Genomic DNA, 25,428 nt, shown 5'->3' with positions numbered 1-25,428 from the left:
TCATTTGTTTTTTCAAAACATTTCACCGTTCACACCGAGTTGAGATGTTTGACAGTTTGACGGTTGCCATCGAAACCCGAAATTTCCATTTACTCTAAATTCAAATATACGCACCTTTGTTCAAATAAATAAATCCCGATCGCAAAGGGGAAAATTTTTTAAAGTTATTTTCACATCCCTATGTTCTTCGAAGCCTTTTTATTCGTTTTTTCTATGAAATTTATTTGACATATATTTTGAAAAGAGCAGTCAGAGCATATTCCAAATTAGAGGCGTTTACACTATAAAATTGACGTGTTTTGGAGGAACACTTGTGTTTTGAACTTGATTTTTTGTATGGGGAAAACAACTCGTTTTGAAATGCTTATGAAGGGAAAACATTTCCAAGCCCAAAACATGCTTGGTGAGAACGCCATATACGATTCTTTACAAACACCGACATTTCGTCCGGAATAACTTATAGTCTGTCTATGAGTGCCATCTATGTGCGAAATGTGTTCACACGAAAAAATCGAAAATGCCTTCTCCTCCAGTCGTAATCGAAGTCATGTCAAATATGTAGGAAAATAAACAACAGCTGTTTTGTGACATAACCCCTAAAAATGTTGCGAAAGGTATTGTACTTGGAATAAAACTTTGAACAAAACTCCTTATTTTTGTACTTTTCTATAAAATTTCAGTTGAATCCCTTTGTAATACAGTTTATTAAACAATCCAATCCCGTTGTGATTAGAAATTTAACGGCATCTGTGTGCCAACGAGCCAGCGATGTCTATGAGCCGGATTATTTAGATGTAAGTTGTATAGATCACTATTCCTGTACTTATATATTTTACTGAAATTCTTATCCGTAGTCCTTAAAACCCAAGTATCCTCAATACGATAGTTTAAACGTCCAAATAAAGGGCTATGATTATCCGGTTTTAGAAAGCTATCAGCGATATTTACACAGTGTCGCGGAGTATTTGGACATAGAGGTGACTGATTGGTAAGTTTTGGAATTGAAATATTGATGGTAGTCATCTTTTTTTATTAGATAAGCAATGTAATTGGAAAAACTAGAGTAGGATGCATTCTAGAAAGAGAATTTGGGTTCTAACGATTGTAAATGTTTTTATGCGAAAATTAATGTTTAATAAATACCAAGAGACCAAAAATAAGGTGTTTCAGAAACTTGATATCATTATATCTCAAATATCGTATTTTTACTGTCTAATATCCTTCGATAAATTGTGTGTAGATGGTCCTGGTTACGGGTATTTATGGCCAATTATATGGTTTTACGAATAGGTCATCCCACAGTTGGTGGGTGTAACAAACCCATATTTTGTGCGTATAAACCGCACAATTTTCTACTGTACCACCTCAACAATAATTTTCGGAAAATTTCTTCTTCACCTCCTATGTGCAATAATTTCTGACAATTTAACCTTCTAATCCCCTTTTTCACGAAGCTCCGTCAGTGATACATTAGTTAATGCCGTTTTAAAACGTACAATGCACATGTCCGTCAACCTGCCCATATATTCATATGGCAGTTAGGAATTTTACTGCTGATTTTTTTTTAAACTAAAGTGAAGTATATGTAATATCTACCATTTTATTTCAATTTGTCGAACTTTAACACAAATAAAGTGGAAAACCTATGCCGTTAGGTTAGGTTAGGTGGCAGCCCCATGTATCAGGCTCACTTAGACTATTCAGTCCATTGTGTCACCAGCATTACTGAGGTGGGATAACCCACCGCTGAAAAACTTTTTGGTGTTCGGTCGAAGCAGGAATCGAACCCACGACCTTGTGTATGCAAGGCGGGCATGCTAATCATTGCACCACGGTGGCTCCGTTAGCACCTATTTATCCTATTTATATTCATAATTTATTATAATTGTAAATATTATAATAAATAAATAAAATCTGGGAAAAATATGACATAGAATCAAATCTTGCGATTTACAATTGATCTCAATTTTGGTGATAACGATTTATTCGACGAAAAATTCTTACCAGCAAACATACTTTTTTGATGTACGATTTTGCTTTAAAATCGATCTCAGTTTCGGATAAATTTCTTCCCAGCAAACAATCTTTTTAGAAATTAGGGAACAGGAAAAAAGTAGCAGGGCCCAGATCTGGAAAATACTTTGCATGCGGAGCAAAACAAAGAACAATTTATGGATTTTCATTTTATGGGTTAAGAGTGCTGGTTTTTTTGCATTCAATTTCAATTTAATTTTATTCTAATTTATATTTCATAGAGCCTACAAGTTCGAAACTGATAAAATCTCACATAATTATTAATTTTTTTCAGCTATGCCCTTCCTGCCCAAAATATGACAGTGCAAAGATTAAAACCTAACTCGGCGGTTGTTGATTCTGAATATCATTTAAAGATCTATGAGCGCAATTTACAATTACAAGATGTCGATGCTCCCCTGTATCCCATGTTTTTACGTATTGCACAATCAGCATTACCCGAGGGTGTAGAACTCGCGGTACAAGAACACACGGACGAGTGTGAAGAAAGACGTTATGTACCCGACAAAGATTTACTTGAGCTTAAAGCCGAATTGGAGAAAATGCAAAGTGGAAAGAAGAAATAATTGTTTGTTTCATAAATAAAGGATATATTTCATTATAGAAATAAAATTTATAAACACCAATAAAAAATAAAAAAGAAACTACAAATATCTATAATTTAAACATAGTTACATCAACTAAAATATCGCACTTAATATTCAAAAAATAATAACAAAATTATCATATATTTCTAGTTAGGTGTTAATAGTAATTTATGTAATAAGTATATCTTTATATAATTTATTGCTTGTTTAAATATAAAGCTTTAAGTTTGGGAGAACTAGGAAAGTTTGTGTAGATTTTAGTTGGAAGACATTCATTGCCGATATGTAGAATGGACATTAATGTGTTATACTATACCAAAGTGTACTACTTTAATGGGAGTTGGGTTCTGTGTTACTGTTGTTGTATTACTATTAGTTTGGTTAGTAGTGGTAGTGTTTACGGGTGTTGCTATGTGTTGGTGTTGAAACTGATGACGATGGTTGAATTCATCCATTGAAGTATTTAATGCTATTGGCAATCTATAGGGATCTGCTAAAAATTTACAATAGATAATTTTAAATTTCAAACTAACTTTCTCTAATCTATATCAATAGTTCTTACTGAATTCGTAAGACATATATCAAGGCTGACCTGCTTGTAATGGATTGAAGTCTTTTAGATAATCGTCGTGCGGGTGGCATAAAGGTAAACTATCTTGTAATTCCTTTTTTGGATTTGTAAAATTGCGTGGCGGTGGCCGGGAATATCCATTGCGTTTTGTTATAAGTGTCTTATCTCTGCGTGGAATTTCCTGAAAAGAAACCACAGCCTTTAAAATATTAGTAAATTTGTAAAATAGAAATGGTTTAAAATGGAATTATTAGGATTACATTACTAGGACATTCGTACCGTTTCTCAATACTAAGCGACTTGAGATTGTGCGACTTTTTGATATGCCAGCATAAAAATGTCTAGATCACATTTTCTTTCTGATTCAAAACTATATACCACTGTTGTCGTTAAAATCGATTTCAGCATCTAACGTAAGTCTGTTATGTTTGACTTGATTTTCCAAAAATATCGAAAATCGTTGGGACCGTTTTAAACTAAGTGTCGTTTCAGTGAACTCCCCCACTTTCTCATGTTTATATGTGTCAAATGTATTTTCGAGACATCATTAATGTAGGTAAATATGAATTTCCAATCAGAAACTCGGGGGAGCGCCATCAGCTTCGTCGAACTAACCTTGAAAGTACAAGTTATCCTGCTAATAAAGCTCGACCGAAGCGGGTTTTTTTTGGCCGAAGCCCATGTTCGGCAAAAAAATCAATAATCGGCCGAAGTCGATTATTTTCCTCAAATTTGTAACTGAAGAAATTTTGTGTGTTTTAGTTCATATTAGCATTTTTTTCAACAAAGGCATAAAAACAAGAATAAAAGGTAATTCAGTACATGTCTTATAATGTTCTTTTAGAACAAACAGACTTTATAGTATTCAAAATTCAATAGTGTAATATTATAATGACAAAAACGGATATGTTTATAATCGGCCGATTATCGATTTTTGGCCGAATGCCGTAGCCGATGCTTCGGTCGAGCTCTATCTACTAATCTCTAGACTCAGTTCCCTCATCAGAGGATCAGCATATATGTGGCGTTTTTGACGTCAGTGATGTTTCTCGCCAACATGAACATTTAAGAATGGTGTTGCTCACCGAAGCCATTCCAATTGTTTTTTTTTTTTTAATTTTGTATGTCTGGCGAACATAAATGATGAAATTGATGATCGTATTCCTATTAATGCATATTTTCAGGCCAATAGTTCTATTAATTGAATTATTATGTGGATTTTGACAAACTGCTGGAAATCACCAGGTTGTTATACGCTAAATATACAATACAAAGTTCAGATATCAGAATCCTATAAAACTAGAAACTCAAGAGCTTAAACCTAAAACTTCCATTTTGCAAAGCCTCCTAACTTACCGGTACAACAGCTACCTGGACTGTATCTGAAAATTTCACTTTATTTTTTTCGCCATTTGCATGTTTTCCTCCTTCTTTTGTATTACCACCATTTTGGACGCCAAATACAGATGAATTACTTCCGCTATTCTGTGTCGTTGATCCATTTGACAGTATAGAGGCTGTGGGTTTCTTGCTCAAGAGCACTTTTTGATATTCTTCATTCGAAATGCTGTGTGCAGCCAGAGAAGTTGTCCCGCTTGAGGGAATAGTACCTGAAACCATAGGATGCTGAAAAAACCTCGGCTGATACACGGCAGTAGATCCAGGTTGAGATAGTCCAAAATTTCTGGGTTGATGAAAAGTGGGAATAATTGCTGTACTGTTTGTGCTGTCTGCATTAAGGGATGCCGTTGCAGATGATGTCACGTTCGAATTGGCAAGATTGTTATTTGTTACTGCCAAAGGCGTATGGATGTAGTGTGGGGCAAAGGCCGATTTCAATGGAGGATTCTTTAGGGAGACATTTAAATCTGACCATTGTGGTCCATTGGAATCTTGATTTTGTATGGAACTTCTTGCACTTTTCAACGTTAAATTGGCTAAATTGCTATTTAAATTTGCAGAGTTTGTAATGGATAAGGACGCGGGATTTAGTTTTGTTTGTTTTTTTGCTGGTATGGGTGGAGGAGGGGCTCTGCTTTTCACCCTTGGCTTCGTAGACGCTTTTTCCGTGAGCTCTTCACGATTAGGACTGCCGATTTTAATCATTTCAGCATTCAAAACTTTGGACTTAAATGAAGGTAAAGGTGGCACGTAATGTTTGAGAAATCTCTGATGTTGCTGTTGTTGTAGTTGCAGTTTACTACGACCTGTTGTAATATCCGAACTTGTAGTTTGGGAGCATACAGACTCAGAGCAGAAATCATTGCTCGGGTTTATTGTAATATCCTCTTCGTGGATTATGGCGGCTGCCTGACTAAAACAAGCTGATGAAAAATCCGCAAGATTTGGATCACATTTGGTTGTGTTAAAGAGATCCATGAATAAGTCATAATCTTCGATATCTTGAGCCACTTCAAATGCTTCGGCAAATAAATTATGCCTAAAAAATTAAATCATTTAGTTAAGAAGAATGTCTACATGTGTCGTCACAATATTACCTTAGAAGAAAGAAGAAAAATCTTCTCTTTAAATCGAAAACCTGATCACTAAATTGATCCTTTGTTTCCTCCGTAAGGGAATCGGAAAAAGTCCTTAGAGCTTTTGCCATGAGTTCAATACGTAGTTTTTTGTGATCAGTCCGGTAAAATACGTAATTGGCAATTTTGTGTAAGGATATCAAGCAGATGGCTCCATAAGTTTCCCAATTTAAAGCATTCAATAATTGAACGGCTTTTTCCAATTGATTTAATGCCAAATATTTATCTAAAATAACGTCTGCTGTCAAACCGGAATTATGAATATCCCCACGCATTCCAGCTCCTGCAAAAAACCGTAAACAACCTATGGGACCCTGATCGTACAGCAGTAGCAGAAAACAATCATTCGCCGCATATGGATTAGAGTAATGATGTAGTTCGGGTTTACGACTAAACGATATTTGCAATAGCGTGGGCTGAGTGGCAAAGTAATGTGACAAGTCCAAAAGATTAGAAGGTGTTACATCTTCACTTTGTAACTGATTGCCGACAGGTGTCAAAGCTAGATCGTAACATTGAAATTGCGACCTTGTGTTAGCAATCACAATAAGACTCGAATCGCTATGCCAGGAACATTGAATAGGTATCTAAAATAGACACATTATTGAGATTTGGTATATCACATGGAGTGCGCAATCAATACATACAATATCAATTTGGGTTACACATTTGGTGGACTGTAATACTAAATCGTGAAGGAATATACTGCGGTCTGCACTTCCCAAAAACAGTTTCTCCTGATCTGGGCTAAATGCATAACATGTAATTTGTGTGCCCACAGATATAGAAGATAAATGGGTTCGTTGCATTTTGCCCACAACAATTTCGTATGAACAAACTTCAGCTGATATTTCACCTTTTCGGGATATTTTTTGCTCCAGAATTAAAATTTGATTTTCTGCTGATCGTAAAAAATCCACGAACAATGGATCATTTTCCGACCAACAGTAGGCAAAGAAATCCAACTGGTTGCTTTAAAAAATACCAATGTTTATTTAGAGGAAATATACTATTTCAATTTAGCTTACCCATTTAATTTAAATACATGAATATTGGCACGGTCCTGATCTCGAATAGTCGGTCTCCAAGGGAACACTTCATTCTGTGAGGATTTTGTCCATATAACAAACATATCACAAGAACTCTTTATTGTTATACGTCGTGGCAGCCTTCTTTCTGCTGTTCCTGGTATAATAGCATGAAATATTTTTGGTTCCATGTTAGATATCTTTTCTGGTCCTTGGGTTCTTGAGTTTGGCTTTTGCAGATGGACAACTGTCACCTGATTGGTGTTGTAGGTCAAAACAATGTGTGATTTCGTAAAAAATGCTAAAAGGGAACGAAACGAAAATGTGAAATTGAAAACTATGTATCATAAATTATGTCAATGAAGTTACAAAGGCTGGGTGAAGAAAACCTTTTTTGTTTTTTTTTTTTGTTTATATAATTGTATATATGTACCAATATTTCTGTGGTCACAACCCATAACAACCTAAGTCTGTTTTTCAATATTTTCAGTACAGGAGTTTAAAGTTTTGAATCTTCACTGACAATCAGGAGAAGTTGTTTTTTGGAAAACTTTGCTACAGATTCCTAGAAGAGATACAAACATGAAAAATTTAGAGCAAATAAATTTAGATACGCTGAATGCGATGGTGCTAATAACTCAATTGTGTCCTAACTCGAGTTAGGCTGTTAAGGGTTGTGACCACAGATTTTTATATAATTTTATTTCTCAGCCCAGCAAAAACTCTTATTATCCGGTAATCTTGTAGGTACCCAGCAAAAACTCTCATTACCCGGTAATCTTGTAGGTAAGCCTATTTAAAAATTAATAACCACTTATTAATTGGCATCGCTTCGGATTACATTTACATACGCATGTCCTAGGAGGAAAGTACTTCTCCCCAGGCATACTTTCGGCCATAAAATAAGTAGTGCTTTTAAAGCAAAGTAGTCACTTATTGTCTCAGGCAACCAAATCTCGAAAATATTGATTTCTATCGCCGATTACAATGGATCAAAATATGGCGAGTAGTGCTGTAATAGGAGAACTACTTGAATAGAAATAGAATATTGTATAAATAAACAAAAAATCTAAATAAGATTACACTCAAATTAATTTCACAATAGAAATAAATGTAGGTTGTTTAAGGGAGTTGGATTCGTGAATTACGTTATAATATATCCAATAGCCAATTCACATAAGGTTCGAAATCTACTAAAAGTGGACTTTAAGTCTCTTTTTTATAAGGCAAATGGCATTTGAAATTTAGTTTAAGCGCATTTTGGAAGTGTAATGTCAATGAGGTATAAGAAAGCATTTATTAAAAACATAATATGATAATGTCATTAAACACAATTATTATGAAATATTTGTGATAAAAAATTCTTAACGGAAAAATCTTCAGAATTACCGTTACATTACATATTCTTTTTGATTTTTTATGTAAGTGCTTGATTATGTGAATAATTATATTAACTACAACTGTCTAAAAATTTGAGAATAACAATTCGAAAATTACCGAGAAGTATTTATTTTTGTCATTACAAGTTAGTCATTATAACTCGCCGCAATGTAATGCAACGTGTAATGACAGGTTTACTCCTGGTAATGTCAATTGTAATGAGATGTGGTTACCTAGTTTTTGCTGGGTAAGCCTATTTAAAAATTAATAACCACTTATTAATTGGCATCGATCCGGATTACATTAACATACGCATGTCCTAGGAGGAAAGTACTTCTCCCTAGGCATACTTTCGGTCATGAAATAAGTAGTGCTTTTAAAGCATATAATCACCTAATATGTAAGCACTTATTCGTAGATACACCAAAGCTTGCAAAATAGCCACTTATTGTCTCAGGCAATGAAATCTCTAAAATATTGATTTCTATCACCGATTACAATGGATCAAAATATGGCGAGTAATGCTGTAATAGGAGCACTACTTGAATAGAAACGAATATTGTACAAATAAACAAAAAATCTTATAAATCATCTAAATAAGATTACACGCAAATTAATTTCACACTTAAAATAGAAATAAATGTATGTTGTTTAAGGGAGTTGGATTCGTGAATTACGTTATAATATATCCAGTAGCCAATTCAAATTAGGTTCGAAATCTACCAAAAATGGATTTTAAGTCCTTTTTTCATATGGCAAATGACATTTGAAATCTAGCTTAAGTGCATTTTGGAAGTGTAATGTGAATGAGGTATTACATAATAGTGAAAGCATTTATTTAAAACATAATATGATGATGTCATTCATTTAAAACACAATTATTATGAAATATTTGTGATAAAAATTTCTTAACGGAAAAATCTTCAGAATTACCGTTACATTACATATTCTTTTTGATTTTTAAAGTAAATGCTCAATTATGTGAATAATTATACCTAATGGTACCATCATTTATTCTATTTTATTAAGTTATTAACAGCCAACTGCCTAAAAATTTGAGAATTACCGTTCGAAAATTACCGAGAAGTATTTATTTTTGTTATTACAAGTTAGTCATTATAACTCACCGCAATGTAATGCAACGTGTAATGACAGCTTTGCTCCTGGTAATGTCAATTGTAATGAGATGTGGTTACCTAGTTTTTGCTGGGAGAGTTATTAAAATAACAGGCACATCTTTAGGTTCTTATGCGACAAATAAAAAAACAATTTATTACGTACCGATAGAAATTGTAGAGAGAGATAGCTCGATGCAATGAATACCCAGGGGTAAAAATTCAAACCAATTACCAAAAAAATAGATTATGTTCTTGCGTTACTGTAAAGTGACATATGCCTTTTAAAATCTAAAAAAAATACGAATTGTTGTCCGCTAGATAATAAAGTACAACAAATAACAGCAAACATCGACTGCTGTGAGTGTAGTTTTTAGAGGTTGAAAAGTAATGTGATGTTCCAAGTGTATATTTTGTTTACAGATAAATTTAATATAATATATATCTATTTACAAATATTCCTTTTCCAGGTGTCTGAGATAGATAGTTAACAAATACAATCCATAGTAGTGTAATGTACAGCAAAAAAACAAAAATGGTTATTTATAAAAGCAAAAATGTTTGCTTAAACAACAAGGAAAGCAGTCATTATTTGCATTATTTGAAATACATAGCTGACATGATTTGTCCTGGCAAAACCTCTGTCACTTTTTACGTGAAAAGGCTTTTGTAGACCAGCAATATATGCAACTAACGAAGACCTCATAACTTGGGGTCCAGTACAAATATTTCTGCTGGTTAAATTTTTATTGAGTTTTAGTGTATACGAAAACCATGGTTAGTTTAATTAAATAATATTTTAACTAAAATGTAAATCTCCGTGTGGGCTATATATTAAAAAAAAATTAGTGAATATTTGCTGTCAATAGCAGGCTATTGCCCGAAATTGAATTTCCTGTACCTGTTTTCTGACGTTATTTTTATATATTTCTTATTTTCGTACAAATTCAGTCTTATTAGGATGGCACATAAGACAAATTTTCTACAGCATGTAATAGGGTTCACATAAAACGAAAGATTTAAGAAATAAACTAGATAAGAGCTTCCAAAGACTTAAGAAACGAACTCAATTCGATTTTCAGTTTTCTTCATATGGTAATGATAGATGCAATAATCAAATAATCTTTAATTATATGCTAATTTTGTCGTTATAGGTAAAATCAAATCAAAACATAATTTCAGGTTTACGCATTACTTTTATTCAGTTTTGGCAAATACATATATCTATTGTCTTATCGATTTTGTTTGCAATTATGTTTCAATACCCATCCAAATTGTGATGCATTGATATTCTTGTCATATGAATAGAAAATGTTTTCCACTTACCATCAGTTATTGTATCTGTAGTTTTCCCCTCCAAATACTTTTCGTACACCATTCGCGATATGTCGCCCGTAAAAGCGTCCACACATATATGAGCTATAATACCATTCGCAAACAGGAGTAGAACATGAGAATCCTCCGGCCAGTGTATATGGACCACTTTGTGTTGTGCACGCAACAGCTCTTCTAAACGTTTCAAATTATCTTTTAAACGACCAACTCCTTTACGAGAATTCTTTAGAACAGATCTATATCCGCGGTGCTCTATATAGTCCCGTTTAGATTCCGCGTATACATCATTGGCGGCTAGTTGCTGTTGAATTTCACGATTGCGTGTATAGCGTAAGCAACCAAAATCTGTATGTTTGATTCGTATATCCTCGCGCGTAGTCCAAAAGTGACATTCGCTAAGCAAGGTAAGCATGTTTATTTAAATGTATCCTTAACTTTTACCAACATAACAAATTGACCATAGATTTGCCTCATAGCTTACACCCACTGCCACTGATTTGTTTGGAAGTTTTCTCTTCTTGGTTTTCTTTTGGAAATGATAATTTCTTGTAATTTATGCAATAAACGGCCAACACAACGGTACTTCTTCATATTAGATTTTCATAGTAATTGTTATCCCCACATTCCCCACTATGCACTACGATTGTTTTGCACACTCTATATTTTATTTCACACTATAGCACCATCTTCGAACGAAGCTTGTTTTCCAATGTGAGCATCACCAGATCCAATGGGACGTTGATGGATTGGGTTACAACGAAAAGAAACGAACCTTTCTCCCGACAAAAAAAAACACTTTAATTCGTCCGAGGTAATAACTTTACAAATTGTCCGGGCGCTGGTGATTATGCGCATTGGAATTTTCAGTTTTGATGTTGTTGTCGTTGCTTTCTTGTGCTTGTTATTGCTCCATTTCATTCATCATCCCATCATCATATCTATTGCCTTTAATTTCGCAGTGCAACCATAACTATTAAACACTTTACATAATTTTAGTAGGTTTGCGTAAAAACTCATTTAATTTTGTTTGTTTTACATTAAGCACAGTTATTCGTCATGTTATATTTAACAAATTGATCTTCTTTAATGGATTTGAGAGATATGAAGAGAGTTAACAAATTAAATTATTGGTTGCCTTCTTCCCATTGCATATTTGAATGTGTCAACAAATAGACAAATTATTATTCGAATGATAAATATCTCGACGACCGTTTCATCAAGTAAAAACTAGAAAAATTATTGATTAATATCTGGATACATATGTACGTATCTTAATATCGTCTACTTTAATGAAAACACACAAAATAATAATGATTGGTGACTGTGGCTTACGGTTGCCAGATTAGAAGATTTTCCCCAAGCATGGTATTTTTTGGGTATAGAATATTGTGGATTTGGGTATTTAGTTGGGGGATATAATAATGAATTTGGGATTTTTCTATACATATTAAAACGCATTTGCAAAACATTTGCGTCCAAGGCCATGACAAAAAAATTTGTCCAAGATATCACAATTTATGCTCGCGAATGGTGTACGAAAATTATTTGGAGGGGAAAACATAACGCTTACAACAACTGTTGGTATGTGGAAAAATGCGTCTATCTTTGCCAAATGTAGCGAACAGAAAATTTGAATTGAGTTCGTTCCTTAAGTCTTTAGAAACTCTCATCTAGTTCATCTCTTAAGTCTTTCGTTTTATGTGAACCCTATTACATGATGTAGAAAATTTGGCACATGTATTTTTCTATTAATACTGAATTTGTTCGAAGAAAGAAATATATAAAAGTATCGTCTGAAATCAAGTAGAGGAAATTTAATTTCGGGCAATTGCATACATTCGTAGAAAAAATACCTCTTTTAATAGCAAATACTGACTGCCGTTTTTCAGCAGACAAAAAAGTGCTATTTTAGCACTTTTTTTGCTAAATATCAACAATCTACTACTACTGATCCGAATAAAATTATAAATTCACTCCGGTCAATCTGAATTAATGTTGCAGTAAGCCCAAAACAGTCGAATGGTACACTTAGGACCTCAAATAACAAATGCCCTGAGCCACCGTGGTGCAATGTTTAACATGCCCGCCTTGCATACAAAGCTTCGTGGGTTCAAACCCTGCTTCGACTGAACACCAAAAATTTTACGGCGGTGGATTATACACCCAAAGAAATTTGTTAGTAGGGACAGCAGAAAAGTCTGCTAAAACAGCAGAATGTCTGCTGAAAAAGGGGCAGCAGTCATTGTTTGCTGAAATAGCAAACATTTCCTGCTATTTTTTAAGCTCGATTACACTAAAACATGTTTTATTTTGGCTAAAACAAATATAAATGTCAACTTAGGAGCTATCCTAACATAATTAAAACAATATTTTATGAATATCTATAGTATTTGACCAAAAATCTGGATATTTATCGAATTGAGGCATAACAGCAAACAAAATGTTTGCTGAACGTATTTAGGAGCTTGTAAGTATATTACAGTGCAAAAATATACCAAAAACTACTTTTGGTTCTTAAATATGATTTGGGGAAAAATTCATAACCTAAAAATTTTATAAATTGTTGTTCATTAGGCCCTGAAGTACAAAAATCTAACAGCAGATATTGACTGCTGTTTTTAGCAGACATTTTTCTATGAGTGTACACTCTCAGTTTTGCTGGTGACATTACTGAGAGTCTCAAAACTTCCCTAAATAGTTTCACTGAAATGTGAAATGCCGTTCTGACTCGGCCATAAAAAGGTGGTCCCTTGTCATTGCGCTAAATATTGAATCGGGCGGCACTGAGAGGTCTTCGATAGTCGCACATTTTGCTTATTTACAAAAGAATAATTTTATTATGTTAATTTAGCTATATATGTTTGCTATTTCACAAGAGAAAAATGTTTGCGTTTCAACTGACGGATGTCAATCAAGCTTAAAATATACAGAATATGTTTGCTATTTCAGAAAACAGTGTCTGCTTTCCCTTTTTCTGCAGACATTTTGCTGTTTTAGCAAACGTTTCGCTTATAAACTCAAACTGGGCTAATCTAACTACAAGAATTACAAAATATTAGTTCACTGGCGTGGTATTTGGATTTCCTTCACTTTGATAAGGATAACGATGTCCCGGAACATTTTTCATACCCGATGTTCAAGAAGAATTTCGCCATTTATGATTCTGTAAATATTTTCAAAGACTATGGACAATTCGAACTACCGAATATAACAACAATTCCAATATTTGCTGTTTCTTCCCGACTTTCGGAAATCGATAAATGAGTAATCGATTTGAGAGAGCACTAAATGCAGTCATTGTCAGCTGTTTTCTATTGTGACAATTTAATTTTGATGTATGATTATTTTATGTGATTTGGATATATGAGGAATAGTAAGAACACAAAATGAATAATAACAATCCAAATATTATATTTAATCCTTTGATTAGTGCTATCCAAAAAGTGGTTTTGTATGAGACACGTACAGTAAGTTAAATTGGAATAAATGGGAAGGAAAATGAATTGGAATCATGATGACATTATTTTCTTCGCCTTTTAGCGACTTTATTTGGTGGGCAGCAACAATAGGGAGACTCGATTCCGTCTATTAACAATCGATAGGACTAAACATGATCGCTTATCCATAGATGAAAGTCCTAATGAGTATAACGCATTGGAAATCCGGAGATTCGTGGGCTCCTTAGGAGGACAGCCCAAAGTAACTTCTGCTTATGGTGTCTTGGGATTTGTACGATTTCTTGAAGGCTATTACTTGATATTGGTAACCAAACGGAAGTCATGTGCTCATTTAGGCATGCATTTGATTTACACTATTAAAGACACAGTAATGGTGAAGGTCAATGAACCAACCATTGCTTTGAAGACTCCACATCCGTATGAGGAGCGCTATAAGAAAATGTTCCAAAACATTGATTTGCGGAGCAATTTTTACTTTTCCTATTCATATGATTTAACACGAACATTGCAATACAACTACTCTGCACCACGTTACGTCGGACCTAACGTAGATATAGAAGTTGATGAACCATTGCCAGATTGGGATTCTTTAACAAATAATGTGGAAAACGCCAATGAGAGGGTGGATTATGCCTATAGAAGTTGTTCACGTAAGCGTTTCGTGTGGAATGCTTTTTTGCTAGAGCCTATGAAAGGTATTATGCTGAGGGATTGGTTGTTGGAAGTCACACATGGATATATCAGCCAGTCTTGTATCAGTGTATTTGGCCGCAGAGTGGATGTCTGTTTGATAGCTAGAAGAAGCACTAGATATGCCGGCACAAGGTTTCTAAAACGTGGAGCCAACTTTCGTGGAGATGTTGCCAACGAAGTGGAGACTGAACAAATTGTAAGCGATGGTCACAATATGTGTTCGTTTACTCAGATGAGAGGATCTGTTCCATCGCATTGGTCGCAGGATATTAGTAAGATGGTCCCCAAACCACCAATTCAGTTAGATTTGTCTGATCCCTATGCCCAAACTCCTGCTCGACATTTTGAGCGCTTACTATTCTATTATGGGTCACCGCTTATAATGCTGAACTTAGTGAAGAAACGCGAAAAACGCCAACATGAAAATATTATTGCCAAAGAATTGGTCAACTCCATACGCTATTTGAATCAATTTCTACCCCCTCAGCATCGTATGAAATATATTCCATTTGATATGGCTCGTAAAAGTAGAGGTGGCGGGAATGTTATGGAAATGTTGGCGGATATAGCAGAGTTCGTTGTGCAACAAAATGGCATGTTCTTCAAGGCTCGAGGATTACCATTGACCTTTCAAACTGGTATTGTGCGTACAAACTGTGTTGATTGTTTGGATCGAACGAATACGGCCCAATTTGCTATAGGAAAATGTGCATTGGGTCATCAGTTGGAACGTTTGGGTTTTATAAAGTCACCAAATTTGGAATTCGATTCTGTTTGTGTTACTATGTTGGAAAATCTATACGAGGAACATGGTGATACACTTGCTCTACAATATGGTGGTTCCCAGTTGGTTCACCGAATAAAAACCTATCGCAAAACAGCGGCATGGGCCTCGCAAGGCAATGATATTATGCAAACATTAAGTCGTTATTACAGCAACACATTTAACGATACGGAAAAACAACACAGTATTAATTTGTTCCTGGGATATTATATACCGAGTAAAAGTCATTCCAAACGTAAGTGTTGAAATGCTTATAAAATACAATATATCTTTTAGGAGTTCAGAGGAAATAATTTTTTATTGGTGGTTTAGAGCAAAGACAATAAACTCTAGAAAGATAGGAAATTGGCTACTGAGGAGATCAAACCCTTTACCGTGTTAGTTTCATACTCGAACCAAACGCGTATACGACAAGTATTGACATAGCATTAAAATGCATATAAAAAGAAATTAAGTGCACGAAATAAATTTCCGTAAACGGGAAAAATGTAATTTGTTCGTTGTTGCCTAAAATTTAACATTGTTTCATTAAGAAAATTAAGTTTTTCATTTAAAAAATAAAAACGAAAAACAAATAAAAAAAAAATACAAACATGTATGGAACTAACATGGTAAATGCTACATTTGGTATGACGCAAGCCAATTTTCTATCTTCCTTAAGTTTATTGTCTTTGGTTTAGAGCAAGTTGAATTTATTACGTTCGGACTCACTTTCATTCAGTCCAGTTATCTCTATGTTTCTAGTAAATTAGTTGACTTGGTCGATTAAAATAAAGAAAAATCTAGATTTCCGGGTTTTGCAAAAAGTAAAAACCCTCGATGTCGTCTTCCCTACCATGACTGCATATCACCACTAATTTTCCTCTTCTACATTTATTAATTTATCCACTACTATTTAACTATAAGTAAAATATTTGTATTAACATATATTTATTGGTTATTGAATGTTAATGATATTAAAATACAAAATACAAAGATTTTATTTAATTTGTTTCCTTTTTACGATTCCAGAAAACCAACCAATTTGGGAATTACAAAGTGATTATTATATGCACAATGCCTACAAACCATTATCACCACGCCATGAGACTCGCCTAATTACTGATTGGGTGCGAATGAAAATTCGCAAGTGTCTTCCGTATTCATGTTCTGATTTGAATCGCATTGTTAAAGAACTATTTCGTGTTCATACTAGAGATCTGGAAATGATTGATGGTTATTCTAATTATTATCAGTCTTTCAAATGGACAGAATTAAATGAACATATTTCATTTGAGATCAGTCAAGTGGCTCTAAGACATCTACTATCAACATTTCGCACAAACTGCTCGCCATTCCAAAAACAAATTCAAGAACGTAAAAAACCAAAAAATCCTTCTCTTACCGGACAGAGTTCAACGAGTTCTACGACTAGTAATGATTCAAGTTCTTCCTCTGAGGCTGATGATACGTCCACCGATGAAGAGTTTAGTGCTAGTCTCTCGCTAAAGGAACAAACCCAAAGGCAGCCCAAGGAAAATGAGGCTTCAATAACATTGGAATCGCTTTTGCCACCTATGATGGAAGTTTATGGTTGCAAACTTAGTAATCCATCCAAGGAGAGTATGGATATATATAAGCGCTATGTGCAAATATCGAAATTAACGTCAAACGTTGGTGGCACTTTGCAACAGTCGTCTGCCTCGCAAACTTTAAATTCGACTCAATTGTCAAGAAACATGGCTGGAATTAATTTAAAACCTCTCAGTGATTATGGGACTGATTCATATCTATCAGTAAAACCACCGACAGTGAGTGAGGAAAGTCAACGCATTTATGCAGAATATTGTAAAATCCCACGGAATTTTACTGCTGTACCGAAAATAGATGAATTCAATAAAATCTATCGTTATGTTGCAATGCTTTAAATATTATAGTATTACTTTTATGGAAAATAAATATATCTACATTTGTTCATCATATACAATTATTATCCAAACAATTGACTGAGACCTACTTTTATTTCATTTATGATTGCAAGCAGAATCAAAAAATCGACTTTTTATTTATTTAGAAATAGTTCATTCATATAAAAAATATTAGTGCATCTCGTCATTGGGGCCTGTTCTATTATTGTTATTTATAAACGATTTACCCCAATCGATAGTTAACTCTAGTATTTTGATGTATGCTGATTGTGTTAAGAGGAGAATGCCGATAATTCGGATTAATATTATTTATTACAGGATGATTAGATAGCTTTGGTGACTACTGTAGAGTGAATTTAATGGATTTGAATTTGAAGAAGTGCACGTTTATGGGATTCTTCAGATCTTGGTCGGTATAGTATATGTGGCTCGAGGTTGATTCTTTTGTTGATCATGGCATCGTGATTGATCGTAGTCGGAGTCGGGAAATTTTGACTCGACTTCACGGATCTAGTTAGTACGTCCAAACGCTTGCAAAAATTTTCTCGCAAGAGTAAATGATTTACTCATTTGGTGTAAGATCGTGTGTCTATTGGAATTCTCAAGGCTTTGCCATGACCTCGTTTTGCAATATATGTTGTCACCTTTCATGGGTTACTTTCACGCTATGACATGGATTTCGCAAATGCTTTTGGTGGATTGTAAACAATATTATGTGCTGTCAATAAAACTAATATAATGTAATTTATTTCTAGTTCCATTTCTATTTTATTTCTACAATTACACCACTGTATACTTGATAACACAGCAAATCTACATAATTCAATATACTGGATGTGATTTAGGTTTCGGCCCGGCCGAACTTTAGGTCAAGTTAAATATTTCGATATTTTAGATACTTTTGATATTCAAAACTAAACTTTAACTGATTTTATTTTCATAATACTAATTTGAACAATTCATTTTTTCATGACTCAATTTTGATATAGCTAAAAACTATTATTTATTTTTAGTAATTCTAAATAAAATTTCTGAGAAACGGAATATCCATAATTTTTCGAATTTCTTTTAGAAGACTAAAAATGTATACTAAATTATATGGAATTAAAATAAAGCCTACATTTGAATTTGCACAAATTATTAAATTTAAATCATCTAGGTTGACTGTCGGCAGCACCTCCATTAGTCGCCATAGAAGTTGATGGCGCGTCGCATTTATCACCTCTAACTGGATCTCTAGGCTTCTCCGTTTGTACCTGTAAATGCATTGGATTGTAGCCCGCCCTTTGTCCAGCATTTAAGGCGAATCCAGGGGCTTGCGGTTGTGTGGCTGCAACAGGCTTGTATACACCGGCTAATTCTTGTGATAACATATATTGTTCCTGTTCCGGATAGTCATGTTCACAATGATGTTCCCGACAAATTTTACACTCGTAGATATTGGGTCGTAGTGCACTTTGGAAACGCTAAAATATAGGAATATTGTATGTAAATTAATTATTTTATTTTTTGATTTTGTACGATGACAATTCATTGGGATTTTTTCTAATAATTATCAGCTTACCTCTTGTAAATCACGACCTTGGGCTTTGAATAAATTCACGATGGCATAACCTGGTATGCAAACCAATGAAAATGAAGCAAACATCCATCCAATACCATAAGCCCAATCTGGATAAGTGTAACGTCCATTATGATATGTGGGCTCTTTGTAATTTATTAAACTCAATATCCAAATAGCCTAAAAATATTTTTCCATTATTATAATAACATACATAGATTTCTTGTAATTTTTTTTCCAACGCAAACTTACAAATAATAGACATGGTCCAAATAATATCCAGCAAGATTTCAAATATAGTGATGGTGCTTTTCCAGTCATTTGTTTGACATTTTTCGATAGTCGTCCGGTACCATAAAACCAGGCGATTGCAATCATTTGACAAAAAGCCAAAAACATGATGGTAACCGAGGCAGCATAATGGTCCATAAGTTGAAAGAAATAAATACCACCCTGTAAAATTATTCAATTAGATTTAGGCTCAGTCTTGTTACTGATACAATAATCAATAATCCGCAATTTCGATGGAAACAGGTCGGGTGAGGGAACTGATTCTGGGGATTAATAGGTTCGGTTGAAGTTGCTGCTAGTATTTAAGACTCAATTAGACTATGAGCCACATTAAATGAAATGCCTATTGTAGCGAATATTAAACCCTTTAATTTTTTCAAAATTTCGCTTAATTTAAGATTTTCCGAGTGTTCTCTGAAGTGATAAGCCCCCAAATTTTGTTATCACCGGTAAAATACCTATTACGAATTCCTAGTATCGCAAAATTCAATCTGCAGACCGGTCAAGAGCCTGTAATACATATTTGGCAAGTCGACCTTTACTTAATCCTTCGAGAAAAGTAATCCGTTACCTACCGTATTGACAGCTCAGATTTTCTTTATATTATTTGGAATATATAATTTTGCTGTTAGCGATAGAAGTACCTATTATTGCGATTATTTTCACTATTGCGGTAAAACAAGCTACAGTGCAAAAAATATGTCGCTATCTTTTGGGCTGTAACAAAAGTTAGATCCTAAGAGAAGATCTGAAGACCAGTCGAGAGTCTTCAATACCTCGTTGTTAAGTCGAGCTTTTCTTAACGAAAGAAATAATCCATCCATGTCCAGATCCATAGTGTATTATGCTCTGGGAATTTTTTTCGAAAAATAAAAAAATTAAGTGCTTAAAGTGAGAGTTGGTATACACATTTCGTGGCTTCAATCCCAGCCCGAAAACGAAAAATCTTTTCAGCATTGGTTTATATCCTCTCAGAAATTCAAAGGTGTTCTAAGTGGTTTTACACGCAATTCCTACTCAGCTGCAAAAGGAGGGAGGTCCTTCAAAATCGCATTGGTACATCTAATTTTGGACCGACAATGATACATCACGTACAAATAACTGTATTGATCGAAATAGTCTATTATCGTCTTTTATATCTGCAATATACATAGATAGCAAATCTTCTCAATTTTGGCACAAATAATTTTCAACAATGATATCACTTAAATATTCCTTGTTTGTTCCATCGAAATTCGTTTATTTAAATACTAACCTGTATTAAATTTGGCAATCCAAACAGAAACGATATAACGGATACTATTAAAACTACAATCTCATGATAACCTAAATGTTTCTTAATCCAATTGGGAAAACCATCCTGTATTGAGGTAACAACTACCTCTACAATCGCAAACTATAAAGAAATGAAGAAAAGATAAAAAAATTCCAGAAACTATATACTATGTATGTAATCTACTCACCTGTGAATTTAAACCCAAACACAACAACATAAAGAAAAACATAACCGCCCACAATTGGGCGTATGGCATCTTGGCCATGGCTTGAGGATAGACAACAAATATTAAGCCTGGTCCATCACCAATGACATCTTTAACATTAGTGTTCTGTTCAAGAGCTAAATTGCCCAAGGTGGCAAATGCAAAGACCCCAACCAAAAGGCTGGTTAAAACATTCACCACACTGACGGCCACAGTATCACGTAATATATTGTTGTTGTACTTATTGTAGCTGGCAAATGAAATCATGGACCCGAATGTAATACCCAATGAGTTAAAATTTTGTGAGGCTGCATTTATCCAGACATTGGCATTCTTTAATTCCGACCAATTGGGACGGAAAAAATAGCGTAATCCATCGTCGGCTCCTTCCAAAGTGACAGCACGGCCCATGAGTATTATGATGAGGATAAAGGGGAAAGTGGCAGTAAAATAGCGTACCTAAAATTAGGGGAGAGCAAAAACAAATATCACAATTGAACTAATTGAAATTCTATGACAATTTCCAATATACTTTTGCTGATGATTTTATGGACTTCCAAGTAGCAAAATAAACCATCAACCAAGCACAGATTAAACAAGCGAACAACTCCCATCTCATTACACCAGGATATTCGATGCCAGGGCTAATTTGTAATACTTTATTCCTAAAAACACATCCATATTAGTAGGCTATTTAGTTCAGTTTAATTTATGATAAGGATATGTACTCAAAAAATTCCTCAGAGGGTGTTCTTGACATCGAGGGTGAAGTGACGTTATCTTCTACTCTCTGTGGCACCCAGCAATCAGGTGTATTCCATCTGATAAAGAAATAAAATTAAAAAATATATTTATATATTTTATTGCTTTTTACTGTATCGATCAGCAAGCCATAGAGTATGAAATGGAATTTTTGCATTATTCACATTTATTATTGGATTGGATAATTTTCAACCTATACCTTTCAAATTTTATGCTGAATTTTGTATCGGTGGTTTTCTAAGTCACAAAGTCACCATTTCAGTAGAACCAAAATATCTTGTTTTTCCACATTTTTTATTAATAATTATTTTATTTTTCGTTACTCATTATTTTAACTTTAGATAAAGTAAATTTCTTGTAATTTTCATACGATATAGCGTTTTTTTATCTTTATTTAATGATTCTAGTATGCATAAAGAAAATAATTATTTCCGAAGAGAACTTTCTACTACATATGGTTTTATTTAAACATATTTTTTAAATTTAATTGGGATAATTAAAAGTTGTATTAAAAAAGTAGAAACCATTTTCTTAATTGATTTTATTTTTAAATTTGATTAAAATGTTCAATTCAGTTAATTTTTTAATTACGTTTTCTGCGAGTGATATTTTTTTCTGTGTATGTTCTACATAGACAGTTAAGCATACTGAATGTAAATAATATAAATGAATAAAATAAATTGGATATTTGATATTGTCCAACTTACCGATTATTACAGTCCACCCATGGCATGTCAGTTCTAAAGGAAGTGAAAAAGTAGTAGATTGAATACCCTATGATGACACTGTAGTACGTAGACATCAGGAATGAAACAACCACACTAGCTAGGCCAGCTCCTGCGAAGATAGATTAAAAAAAAAATAAGATTAAATATTAGCAAATTAGCATTATAATTTTGCCCAATTGTAAGAAAATCAAATTAAAACTGTATCTTCTAAATGCTGAAGAATTAAAATTAGTCCATGTAGTCCAATCAACTTTTTTATAGCCATTTTTTCTTTTATTGAAAATATTTCTATTGGGAAAGCACTACAGTGACTAGATAATCTTTGTGCTATGTTATGTTTAAGGTCTTTTGAGTAGACCATCGGTATAGAAATCTAAATAATACCTCATTCACATTAGGCTCGAAATCTACTAAAAGTAGATTTGAAATTCATTTTTTATAAAGCAAAAGACAGTTGAAATCTAGTTAAAGTGGAGTTTTCACTATTTCATTTATTTACCAATACAGTAAGCCTTCGTGGCCAATAAATCGTATTGTTCTTAAAAATAGTAATACATTAATAGTAATTGTAAAGTTATCAATACTAATCATTAATACTTAAATTACCCTACAATGCCTATCACTCCACCATCCTCACTTTGGCCAAAGTCACATAGAAAACTAATATTAATAAAAGTAAACTAAACTAGCACCTACCATTGGTAAATAACAGCCGACATTAAACATATTCATTCAAACTAGTCAGTAGCAAGTTCCTAAATCGATTCTCAGGAAGCCCAAAATCCCTTACTGATACAGGAAGATTGTTCCAAACAGTAGCAGTAGTAGCAATAAACCCCCTCTCAAAAAGGGAACAATTTATTCGTGGTATAATTATCTGTGGATTTCTCACCGATCTGGAAAAAACAAATCCCTGAAGAAGTTCATGTAGCAACCCATTTCTTTTCATCCTATGGAAAAACATTAATCTCCGTGACAAGACGTAAGGTTCAAATGAAGAACCAATAAAATCAATTACCTTATCTGTCACATGTTCAAAAATACGCACTATTATACTATTGGGAAATAGTGTTTTAAATTTCTTGTTGAAAAAGGGTTTCATCATACACATGGCGTAAGTAAAACTTTTTAAGGACGTACTAACAAATGCCAGTTTTAAAATTCAAATTAGAACAGATACTTCAAAGTAAAAAATGTTTTCTTAATTAAAAAAAATCAAAAATGCAAAGTTGCCGAAATAAGTTTTAGCCATCATTTAAACCTTTTTAATCTTTAATCCAAAGAATAAAAAAATAGAAATCAGCTAATTTAAAGACAATTTCTTTAAACCAATAATGTTTTTCTTTACTTTAAGGAAGTTTTTTTCTTAGTTCAAAGACATAAGACTTTAACAGAGGGACGCAAATATGCGCCCTAAATTTAATGACAAAACTTGAATCCCACACTGTTAGAAAAATATGTTTTTCATATGTTCCGATATAAACAAAATGTGTTTCGGGCACAATTTTTAAACACAATATATTGAAGTGCAAACATGTAATGTTCCTAAACTAACACTAAATGTTTGGAACACATATGTTAATATGTTAGAATATATTTTGTTTGGGGCATGAATGTTTTATAAAAATAATGTGTGTGAATGTAAACATATAAATTTACAAATTTCGAGTAAACATATATATGTTGTGATATTTTATCCAGAGAACGACAGGGAGAGAGAGTATAGAGAAAGAAATAGAGATGGAAACCGGGAGGGTTGACGAAAGATATCAACATAACACAGCGAGAGAATGAAAAGAGAGCAATTTCTGTGAAACCGCTTGTATGTTGTTTCGGAAAACTGTTTTATGATAAGGCCAAAAATTTGATATGCTTAAGTCTAAATAGTATTTAATTTGAATATTAGAATGAGTATTCGGAGTAAAGAGAATAGACATTCGTAACCAAGAGAATAGACATTTGAAAAAACAGCATGTGTTTTCGCCTTGAGAGCAGCATTTTATGTATGTGTGGGCATGTGTTTTGTTTATCATTTTGGCATTGTGGGCAAAATTTTTTACTTGGTTCGTTAAAAGAAATCGTGGCCAACAAATGTATGTTTCTGTTAAATAATGTTATGTTTGCATGGGTTCGTGGGCGCTGCAAGCTATGCTATATAAATGTAACTTATAACGATAATTGTCTATTGGTGACTATAACAGCTACGTAGCCCAGTGGTAGTGTGTTGGCTTACAAATTGCATGGTTCCCGGTTCGATTCTCCGTCCAGGCGAAAGGTAAAATTTAAAAAAATTATAAAATTGAATAATTTCTTCATCATTATTTGTATTACAGAGAACTAAAAATTTCGTGGAAGTGAAAATTATGTGAGGGAATGAGCACAATCTTCTTGGGGAGAAAATTCTTCCAAGCATATACTATTTTTGGGCCCAAAATGCTTCCAAACATATAATATGTTCACATAAAACAAATATAATAATGTTTCGGCAATATCCAATATGTGCTTCCTGCAAAATATGTTTGGAACATATGTTAGAGAAGCGATTTTTTTTTGAGGGTGCAGATGTAAAACTTCCTTTTAATTAAAATTTCATTATTTCCAAGAAATTTGTCCTTAGTATTGTGTAAATTGCATGTCCTAAAATTTAGGTTCCATAATCTTTCATATCTTTGGATTACAGTTAAAAAATTTCAAATATGAACAAGATTTATTTTGAGGACACTCTTGAAATCAATTTTTATTTTAAGTTTCACTTGATTTAGGTTCCATAATCTTTCATATCTTTGGATTACAGTTAAAAAATTTCAAATATAAACAAGATTTATTTTGAGGACGCTCTTGAGATCAATTTTTATTTTAAGTTTCACTTGATTATAGTTAAATTTTTCGCAAAGGAAAATAAAAATTTTGTTAAAACTATATTGGCTTTAATGAATATACCCAGCAAAAGTTCTTTCTAAGTCATTACTTTTTTGTATTACTTTCAATGTACATCAAAAATTTTTTCTTCTAGAGATGGACTTAATTTTCACTTCACAAGAAGTTCTTTTGAAATGATAAATATAAATTCATTGTTTTACGCAGTTTTCATGGAATATTTGAAAAATGTACCAATATATTTATCGTTAGACGTGGAATTTGCATTGGAATTTGCATTGGAATTTACATTGGAATTA

General features: G+C 33.4%; 4 protein-coding genes across 12 annotated transcripts in view; 2 read left to right on the top strand and 2 right to left on the bottom strand.

Moving 5' to 3' along the window:
- The first annotated feature begins 540 nt into the window (after positions 1-540).
- Positions 541-2,685, top strand: mRpL48 (mitochondrial ribosomal protein L48). Its single transcript, XM_075296176.1, has 4 exons — positions 541-614; positions 681-794; positions 855-988; positions 2,309-2,685. The coding sequence occupies exons 1-4, from the start codon at positions 603-605 to the stop codon at positions 2,598-2,600; spliced, it is 552 nt and encodes a 183-aa protein (XP_075152291.1). The 5' UTR covers positions 541-602; the 3' UTR covers positions 2,601-2,685.
- Positions 2,601-11,925, bottom strand: frtz (WD repeat-containing and planar cell polarity effector protein fritz). 5 transcript variants are annotated; one of them, XM_075296170.1, is made up of 7 exons: positions 10,579-11,923; positions 6,758-7,058; positions 6,377-6,701; positions 5,691-6,316; positions 4,549-5,632; positions 3,214-3,391; positions 2,601-3,114 (listed from the first exon to the last, which is right to left on the bottom strand). In XM_075296170.1, the coding sequence occupies exons 1-7, from the start codon at positions 10,997-10,999 to the stop codon at positions 2,927-2,929; spliced, it is 3,123 nt and encodes a 1,040-aa protein (XP_075152285.1). In that variant the 5' UTR covers positions 11,000-11,923; the 3' UTR covers positions 2,601-2,926. The 5 variants fall into 5 exon arrangements, with proteins under 5 accessions (XP_075152285.1, XP_075152286.1, XP_075152287.1 ...); XM_075296171.1 differs by having other exon boundaries at positions 2,601-3,111; XM_075296172.1 differs by having other exon boundaries at positions 3,214-3,373; positions 10,579-11,920.
- Positions 11,926-13,903: 1,978 nt separating this feature from the next.
- FIG4 (polyphosphoinositide phosphatase FIG4) lies at positions 13,904-17,503 on the top strand. The gene is made up of 3 exons (XM_075296169.1): positions 13,904-14,054; positions 14,128-15,757; positions 16,534-17,503. The coding sequence occupies exons 1-3, from the start codon at positions 13,974-13,976 to the stop codon at positions 17,427-17,429; spliced, it is 2,607 nt and encodes an 868-aa protein (XP_075152284.1). The 5' UTR covers positions 13,904-13,973; the 3' UTR covers positions 17,430-17,503.
- Positions 17,504-18,170: 667 nt separating this feature from the next.
- The window catches only part of ine (solute carrier family 6 member inebriated), a 109,693-nt gene continuing 102,435 nt past the window's right edge, over positions 18,171-25,428 (bottom strand). For all 5 annotated transcript variants that reach the window (XM_075296164.1, XM_075296163.1, XM_075296165.1 and 2 more), the window contains 8 exons: positions 22,232-22,361; positions 21,491-21,583; positions 21,295-21,427; positions 20,745-21,221; positions 20,537-20,677; positions 19,243-19,443; positions 18,994-19,170; positions 18,171-18,895 (listed from right to left, as the gene is read on the bottom strand). In XM_075296164.1, the coding sequence (XP_075152279.1) occupies positions 18,581-18,895; positions 18,994-19,170; positions 19,243-19,443; positions 20,537-20,677; positions 20,745-21,221; positions 21,295-21,427; positions 21,491-21,583; positions 22,232-22,361 (1,667 nt within the window). In that variant the 3' untranslated portion in view covers positions 18,171-18,580. The remainder of the gene's footprint in view (positions 18,896-18,993; positions 19,171-19,242; positions 19,444-20,536; positions 20,678-20,744; positions 21,222-21,294; positions 21,428-21,490; positions 21,584-22,231; positions 22,362-25,428) is intronic.

This window comes from Haematobia irritans, chromosome 2 (genome assembly GCF_050003625.1).
Source record: "Haematobia irritans isolate KBUSLIRL chromosome 2, ASM5000362v1, whole genome shotgun sequence".
NCBI classification, from domain to species: domain Eukaryota; kingdom Metazoa; phylum Arthropoda; class Insecta; order Diptera; family Muscidae; genus Haematobia; species Haematobia irritans.
This window is presented reverse-complemented; position numbering and strand designations above follow the sequence as displayed.